This window comes from Cebus imitator, unplaced genomic scaffold (assembly GCF_001604975.1).
Source record: "Cebus imitator isolate Cc_AM_T3 unplaced genomic scaffold, Cebus_imitator-1.0 Scaffold85, whole genome shotgun sequence".
NCBI classification, from domain to species: domain Eukaryota; kingdom Metazoa; phylum Chordata; class Mammalia; order Primates; family Cebidae; genus Cebus; species Cebus imitator.
Genome location: NW_016107400.1, coordinates 2,334,098 through 2,342,949, shown reverse-complemented (window position 1 = coordinate 2,342,949; position 8,852 = coordinate 2,334,098). Strand labels below are relative to the sequence as shown.

General features: G+C 45.2%; 1 protein-coding gene across 2 annotated transcripts in view; it reads right to left on the bottom strand.

The window, feature by feature from the left end:
• The window catches only part of COQ7 (coenzyme Q7, hydroxylase), an 11,996-nt gene extending 5,061 nt beyond the window's left edge, over positions 1-6,935 (bottom strand). Inside the window, exons 1-3 of one of the 2 annotated variants that reach the window (XM_017534272.2) lie at positions 6,776-6,935; positions 2,389-2,564; positions 177-291 (exon numbers count right to left, since the gene is read on the bottom strand). In XM_017534272.2, coding sequence (XP_017389761.1) covers positions 177-291; positions 2,389-2,564; positions 6,776-6,848 — 364 coding nt within the window. In that variant the 5' untranslated portion in view covers positions 6,849-6,935. Of the gene's footprint in view, positions 1-176; positions 292-2,388; positions 2,565-6,504; positions 6,642-6,775 lie in introns of those variants that run through there. The other variant, XM_037740535.1, reaches the window with a different exon arrangement.
• Positions 6,936-8,852: the final 1,917 nt, after the last annotated feature.

The window sequence follows — 8,852 nt, the reverse complement described above, 5'->3', positions numbered from 1 at the left end:
AGACTCTGTCTCAAAAAAAAAAAAAAAAAAAAAAAAAAAAAAAAAAAAAAGAAAAATATGAAGTAAACAGAATGAGGTCATAAGAAGACACAGCAAGAATTGTGAGCACAATACCTGAACCATTGACTTATCCCAGATCCCCAAGCTTGCATAAGCTCTTCTATAGAGACACGTACCTAGTGCAAACCCCAGCACATTCCAAAGGGGCATCAGAACTGTCGGCCGGACCCTGAACGTAACCATCAACTCATTGAACTTTTTCAAATGGTCCTTTTCTTGATCCCACATTTTCTGCAAGAAACATGAAAATAAAGACATGCAAGCATTCCATAGAGACCTCCTACTCATACATGCGGTACACAGTAAGCAAAACAGAAATGGAGGAAATGATGGGAATTGCTGTCTCCCCCATTCCCCACAAAATATCAATGGAAAAAGTAAAACATCAGACTAAAGGAATCTTTGACAAAGAGAAGAGAGCGCCAAGAAAACCAGAGTCTATTATCTCCATTCCAGGTAAGGCTGCCGTGAGCCATGGTTCCAGCAGAAGTCTCTCAGGCCCACATGTGTCTATTAAATTACAAGGGTCCACACACATAAGAAATAACCCATTTCAAGATCAGGAGGGCAGAACATTAGCTGCTGTGTAATTTCCTTCTAGGTACTAGAATAGAATCATTTTGTTGTTGTTTTTGTTTTGAGACAGGGTCTCACTCTGTCACCCAGAATGCAGTGCAGTAGCAAGCTCACAGCTCACTGCAGCTTCAGCCTCTAGACTCAAGCGATCCTCCCATCTCAGCCTCCCAGATTAGCTGGGATTACAGTTGCACGCCATGACACTGGGCTAATTTTTTTTTTTTTTTTTTTTAGACAGAGTCTCACTCTGTTGCCCAGGCTTGAGTACAGTGGTGCAATCTCGGCTCTCTGCAACCTCTGCCTCCCAGGTTCAAGTGATTTTCCTGCCTCAGCCTCCTGAGTAGCTGGGACTACAGGCATGCACACCACGCCCAGCTAATTTTTTTGTATTTTTAGTAGAGACAGGGTTTCACCTTGTTGGCCAGGCTGATCTCCTACTCCTGACCTCAGGTGATCCACCTGCCTCAGTTTCCCAAAGTGCTGGGATTGCAGGTGTAAGCCATCACACCCAGCTAATTTTTTTATTTTTTGTAGAGACAGGGTCTCGTCATGGCCCCCAGGGTGGTCTCAAACTCCTGGGCTCAAACAGTTCATCAGCCTCGGCCCCCTAAAGTGCTGGGATTACAGGCATGAGCCACCATGCCCGGCCCTGAATATTATTTACATTGAAGGAAAAAGGGAGAATTCTAGCAGCAGCGAACACTTACATGGAACTTTTTAAGTGCCAGGTGCTGTCACACGGCTTTATGCCAGCAATTCATTCAATCCACACAATCCCTGTGAAGAACACACTATTACTGCCCCAGTATACAGAAAACACTGAAGCACAGAGAGGCTGAGTAGCTTGCCCAAGGACTCAGGGAAGGCCATTTAACTTGTACTAACTTGACCTTTACAGGCGAGTCCTGATTCCTTATCCAAACCCAGGCCATCATGAAACCATTTTGCAGATAGGGAAATGGAAACCCAGAAAAGTCCTGTGACATCCTCAAGGTCATACAGGTAGGAGGTGGGAGAGCGCCAAAACGTGAATTAGATCTGTGTAACTATAAATTCCAGGTCCTTCCACTGCCTCTTGGGATACAATATCTCCACTGGCTCTGTGGGGGACGGGACTACAATCTTTCAGCACAGTTTGCTGTGCTGAGCGATTCTCAACTTTTTCATTATTGCCTGCCCCCGCCATGAAGTATTGATGCCAAAGATATACTGCATACCTATCTATGTACTTTATGTCTATCTGTGCTTTGTCCATAAAAAGAGCAACATGAGGCTGGGCGCAGTGGCTCACACCTGTAATCCCGGCACTTTGGGAGGCCGAGGCAGGCAGATCACCTGAGGTCAGGAGTTCAAGACCAGCCTGGCCAACATGGTGAAACCCTGTCTCTACTAAAAATATAAAAATTAGCCAGGCCTGGGTGGTGAGTGCCTGCAATCCCAGCTACTCAGGAGGCTACGGCAGGAGAATCCCTTGAACCCAGGAGGCGGAGGTTGCAGTGAGCCGAGATTGTGCCATTGTACTCCAGTCTGGGGACAAGACCGAGACCTTGTCTGAAAAATAAATAAATAAGTAAATAAATTTTTTAAAATACGCTTTCTGCTCCCCATCTCTCCACCATGAACCAACTTTCGCTCTCCTGGAGACAACAGCATCTCCCTGGGGAACGCATGACCTCCTGTGATTCGTTACTTGAAGGCCTTTGGATCTGCCCATTCAGTAGACCAGGCTGAGGGAGATGAGGAAGTGCCCACCTGAATGACTGGCCCAACACTTGTCCGACCCAGGACGACCATCTGCCCAGCATAGATGCGGTTTGCTCCGTATTCGCCTGCATGATCCACCCGGATTATTCGATCCACAGCTGCCCGATTGATATTGTCTAAGGTCATTCCTGAACTGCGATATCTGACACCGATTCTTCCATAGGCTGAAATGCAAGTGTTTATTCTTTGTTACTCTTAGGTAAAATCCTTTTACGGATAGTAAATCCCAACACTTTGGGAAGCTCAGGAGGATGGATCACCTGAAGTCAGAAGTTTGAGATCAGCCTTGCCAACATGGTGAAACCTCGTCTCTACCAAAAATACAAAAATTAGCTGGCTGTGTTGGCGGATGCCTAAAATGCCAGCTGCTTGGGAGGCTGAGGCAGGAGAATCGCTTTAACCCAACAGACAGAGGTTGCAGTGAGCCAAGATTGCGCCACCACACACTCCACTATGACTACAGCCATGTTCCAACACGCCCGGCTAATTTTTGTATTTTTAGTATTTTGTAGTTTAATAATTTTTGTATTTTTGTAATTTCACCATGTTGGCCAGGCTGGTCTTGAACTCCTGATCTTGAACTGGGCGACAGAGTGAGACTCTGTCTGAAAACAAAAAGAAAAAAAAAATTTTAAACCCCACACCCTCGGGCATTCGATTTTGAGACTAGCCTTAGAGCTTAGATTTTACCCCATTACAGTAAAAAGTCAACTCAAATGAACTCTCATCTTCAAAATGTAAATTCTTCATGACAGATTATATTTTATCTTTAAAAATAAATCTCCTAATCTCAACATCTTAATTATATTCTCTGAACCTTATATTAGAGTAACTCAAAAGGCTTTTTTCCCTGCAAGAGAAGTTTTGCAGCATTCTTAGGTTTGTAAGGTGTATTCACCTCATTTTGCAGATAAGGTAAATAGAGACCTATGGGTCATTCAGTTTGTAACGGCAGCTTCAATCTGCATTAGTATCACTTTTTCTTTTTTTTTTTTTTCAAGACGGAGTTTCGCTCTTGTTACCCAGGCTGGAGTGCAATGGCGCGATCTCGGCTCACCGCAACCTCCGCCTCCCAGGTTCAGACAATTCTCCTGCCCCAGCCTCCTGAGTAGCTGGGATTACAGGCACACGCCACCATGCCCAGCTAATTTTTTGTACTTTTAGTAGAGACGGGGTTTCACCATGTTAACCAGGATGGTCTCGATCTCTTGACCTCGTGATCCACCCGCCTCGGCCTCCCACAGTGCTGGGATTACAGGCTTGAGCCACCGCGCCCGGCCTTCTTTTTTTTTTTTTTTTTGAGACAGAGTCTGGCTCTGTCACCCAGGCTGGAGTGCAGTGGCACAATCTCAGCACACTGCAACCTCCACCTTTTGAACTCAAGCAATTCTCCTGCCTCAGTCTCCAGAGTAGCTAAGACTTTAATGTAGCTAGGACTGTAGGCATGCACTACCATGCCCAGCTATGTTTTTGTATTTTTAGTAGAGACGGGGTTTCACCATGTTGCCCAGGCTGCCTCAAACTCCTGAGCTCAAGCAATCCTCCCACCTCGGCTTCCCAAACTGCTGGGATTACAAGCATGAGCCACCACGCCCAGCCAGCAATGGCATCACTTTGAAATGTGTTTCAGGGCTCTTGAGACGTGACTACCATGTCTTTTATGCATACTTCTTTTCACTTAGGCTAACTTCAACAGCCAGAGAATATGCGGAAAAAATTCATTTTGGATACATATGTGGTTCTTTTATGACAAAGTCTTGAGTGCTCTGGACACAAGGTGATGAGGTGGGTTGGTGAAATTTGGCGTGGTTCTGCACTTGAAATTTTCCACCAGATGGGGTTTTAAATGTCACACTTTTAAGAAAGAAGCATGGATGTAGAGTTCTGAAGCATCATGACCCAGCTGTGGTCCACTCCTCAGCATGACCCCCTCCAACTCACTGAGCACATCTGACTCAAGATAGGCCAGGTGCAGTGGCTCATGCCTGTAATCACAGTACTTTGGGAGACCAAGGCAGATGGATTGCTTGAGAATTCGAGATCAGCCTGGCCAACATGGTGAAACCCCATTTTTACCAAAAATACAAAAATTAGCCAGGTATCATGGCACGCACCTTTAGTCCCAGCTACTTGGGAGGCTGAGGTGGAAGAGTAACTTGAACCTGGTAGGTGGAGGCTGCAGTGAGCCGAGACCCTGCCATTATACTCCAGTTCGGGTGACAGAGTGAGACTCTGTCTCAAAAAAGGAAGGAAGGAAGAAGGAAGGAAGGAGGGAAGGAGGGAAGAAGGGAAGGAAGGAAGGAAGGGAAAAGGAAAACATGTGTCCCATCTCTAACACTAACCTAGGAAAACGAGAATTGACATTTCTTACATATAAAATTGGTAATTATCATTGGCTGGGTGCGGTGGCTCATGCCTGTAATCCCAGCACTTTGTGAGGCCAAGAAGGTAGGATCACTTGAGGTCAGGAGTTTGAGACCAGCCTGGTCATCACGGCAAAACCTTGTCTCTACTAAAATTACCAAAAATTAGCCAGGTGCAGTGGTGCATGCCTGCCGCCCCCAGCTACTCAGGAGTCGGAGGCAGGAGAATCGCTTGAACTTGGGAGGCAGAGGTTGCAGTGAGCCGAGATCGCATCACTGCACTCCAGCCTGGGTGACAGAGCAAGACTCTGTCTCAAAAAAAAAAAAAAAAAAAAAAAGACAATAATCAGGCTCTTTCCTTTTTAAGTGAAAACATACAATAATAAAGTTTTCTTACTGAGTTATGAGGATAAAATAAGATATAAGAAGCAAAGTAACTTTATAAACAGAAATAAAGCTTACTCTGTTATGCTCACTGGCTGAACAGCACAGCATTAAAATTTGCATTCAACAACCCTCAGAGTTTTTCCTGCATTGCCACACACTTTAAAATAAAACTAAGGTTCGGTGCTAGAAGCTCTCAAATGCATCACTTTATGTCTACATTTTCCCAAAGTGTATAAAACCCGCCAGTGAGGTATCTATGAAATTTAAGTGGCTTATGGATATGCAATAAATAACTCCCTGAGGTAAGGGCTACTCTTTTAAATTCTCTTGCAATCTCTTTTATTTCATTAAGGAAAATATCTCCCTACACAGTTGGTATATCCTGAACACCTTCCCAACACTTGCTGATTTCCCCGATTTAACAGAAAGACAGTACTTAACACAATTTCATAACTTTTCAATTTCAGGTTTTTTTTCATGATTACTCATCCATTTGAGGCAAGTGGCACTGGCTTCCCATTCACCATAAGGATTTTGTTTCAAGAAAATCAATTTAATTTAAAAATGGGACATGGTTATACAAAAAACACATCTAGTAATAAAAAGTTCAAGCAGTACTGCCATTAGGCAAAAATCCTGAAGGCGGTACACGGTGATTTAACGTTGAGAAAACGCTCTTACGACAATTTTCTTTGTCTTTTCTTTTCTTTTTTATGGAGACAAAGTCTCCCTCTGTTGTCCAGGCTGGAGTGCAGTGGAGCAGTATCGGTTCAAGCAATTCTCCTGCCTGAGCCTCCCCAGCAGCTGGGACTACAGCCATGTTCCAACACGCCCGGCTAATTTTAGTCTTTTTAGTATTTTGTAGTTTAGTAATTTTTGTATTTTTGTAATTTCACCAAATTGGTGAATTTCACCAATTGGTTGGCCAGGCTGGTCTTGAACTCCTGATCTCAGGTGATCCTCCAGCCTCGGCTGGGATTACAGGCGTGGGCCACCGCTTCCGGCCTCATGACAATTTTCTAAGGAAGCACAGATGAAACAAGGTAAGCAGGAAGCAGGCTCCAAAACCATATCTCTCTACTTCAAATTCGATGCTCCTTGCACTATACTGAGGGCTCTCAAAGTTTACAGTGCATGCAAATCACCTAAAGGTCCTGTGCACAGATCACAGGTCGGGGTGGGGCCTGAGAATCAGCATTTCTAGCGAGCTCCCAGAAATAGCGCAGGCTGCTGATCGTTAGGCTGCGCTTTGCCTGGCAAGGCAGGCCCTGGGCAAAGACTACAAAGAGAGACTCCCTGGGACGCTGAACTTTCAGTGTCGCCAACTGTCCTTGACTTGGAACGCTGGCCGCACCTGCCATGACATCACTGCACAGGTGTGCAATTGCGTCACTCTGCAGGCGTCAATGCCGAAACCACCCTCGTCCGCCTGTCACTCTCGCAGCGAACCACAGGCACCGCCCCGTCCGCGACAGCGCCCAGGCTGAAGTCACGCAGTAGCGCTCCGTCGCAGGACTGTGACGTTACGAACCTCTTCCCTCATGACCTCTTCGACCCAAATCTCAAGCGAAAATCCCCTAGCTCGCGAGCCTGCCGCAGGACTGTGGCCGTGCGTCTCCCTTTACCTGAGAGGGACCGCTGAGCACCTGGCCGCAGCCGCCAAAGGAAGGGAGCCGCCGCCGCCCCAGCGCAACTCATTGCCGCTACCACAAAGCAGCCACTTCGTTGACCGTAGCGGGCCAATAGTGCCCCTGGCGCGGACTGATGATGCACAGCAGATGTAAGAAAGTCGCAGCTCGCCAGGGCACCGGTGGAAACGCCCCTAGCCCCGCGCTTACCTTTGATTGGTTAGATGCGACAAATAGAAAGTTTCTATTGGGTGCGGTCACTATCAATCACTCGGAAGACCATGGAAGCAAAGGCGCCTTGGGTTGCCAGGGAGATGAGAATGCTAAACTGCTGTTTCAAAGATGAGGACAGTTTATGATTTCTCACTCAAGTTCCTGGGAAAAAGAATCATAAGGGAATTACTTATTAACAAGGCACGGTATTTTCTCCTTTACCTACGTAGAAGCAGTTTTTTTTTTTTTTTTTTTTGTATCCTACACCCACTTTAAAATAGTAAGCCTGGGCAACATAGCGAGATTCCACCTCCATAAATAATTTTAAAAATTAGCCGGGCGTGGTGGAGCACACCTGTAGTACCAGCTATTCGGGAGGCTGAGGTGGGAAGATAGCTTGAGCCCAGGAGTTAGAGGCTGCAATGCCACTACACTCTAGCCTGGCCCTGTCTCAAAAATAAATTATACATATAAATTATACATTTATGTATACATATTATGTACATATAAAGTATTCAATATAAATTAGATGTATATATAAATTACATGTGCCACATGGTTAATAGTGTTATCTCTATTGGTGGGCTGAAAGCCAACTTTAAACTTCTTCCCAGTCCTTTCCTCTATTTTCATATTTTCTGCAGGGAACATGTATTATCTTCTACATCAACATACTGTATTCTGTGCATGTATATTTGTGCAAATTGTGATTTTTTGAGAAGAGGGGAAATTTAACAACATACTTTAAAAAGATCATATAATACAGCAGTCTTTTAGGATTCTATTCAACAGAAGTAATTTTTAAATGAGTAATGTATATGAAGGCAAAAATCAAAGATGCATGTCTGTAAGAATATACAACGTTTAACATTGGCAACATCGGGGGTTGGAACTGGGAGAAGTGGGCTTTCACTTTCTACTTTACACCCTTGGATTATTTATATATTTTATCTAAGTTTGCTATAAAATATTTTAAGACGCAATACAGTTGTAAAATTGAATTCAAGTTTCTAATTGTTTTTATAAAATCACTCTAGTGTTCAAATTGACACACCAAAGTAATTTAAAATTATGATGAACCCGCCAGGCGCGGTGGCGCGTGCCTGTAGTCCCAGCTAGTCGGGAGGTTGAGGTGGGAGGATCGCTTGAGCCCGGGAGTTCTGGGCTGTAGTGCGCTATGCCGATCGGGTGTCCGCACCAAGTTCAGCATCAATATGGTGACCTCCTGGGAGTCGGGGACCACCAGGTTGCCTAAGGAGGGGTCAACCGGCCCAGGTTGGAAACGGAGCAGGTCAAAACTCCTGTGCTGATCAGTAGTGGGATCTTGCCTGTGAATAGCCACTGCACTCCAGCCTGGTCAGCATAGTGAGACTCCGTAACTAAAATAAAAAATTTTAAAAGTATGATGAACCCAAATACTTAATACTTAGTGAGGATGTTGTAGCACTCTCATGTAAAACTGCTGAGAGTCTGAATCTTGCTCTTAAAAGCCTTAAAATGTTCAAAAGCTTTGCTGTAATCCCACTTCTAGGTCTCTGTTTCCTTTTTTGTTTGTTTGTTTAGATGGTGTTTCACTCTGTTGCACAGGCTGGAGTGCAGCGGGGAGATCTCGGCTCACTGCAACCTCTGGCTCCCAGGTTCAAGCAATTCTCCTGCCTCAGCCTCCCAAGTAGCTAGAATACAGCCATGCACCACCATGCCCAGCTGAGGCTGGGTTTCACCATTTGGCCAGGCTGGTCTCGAACTCCTGACCTCAAGTGATCCTCACACCTCGTCCTCCCAAAGTGTTGGGATTACAGGCGTCAGCCACCGTGCCAGCCTAGGTCTGTTTTTAAGGAGGAAAAAAATGTTGACAAAGATG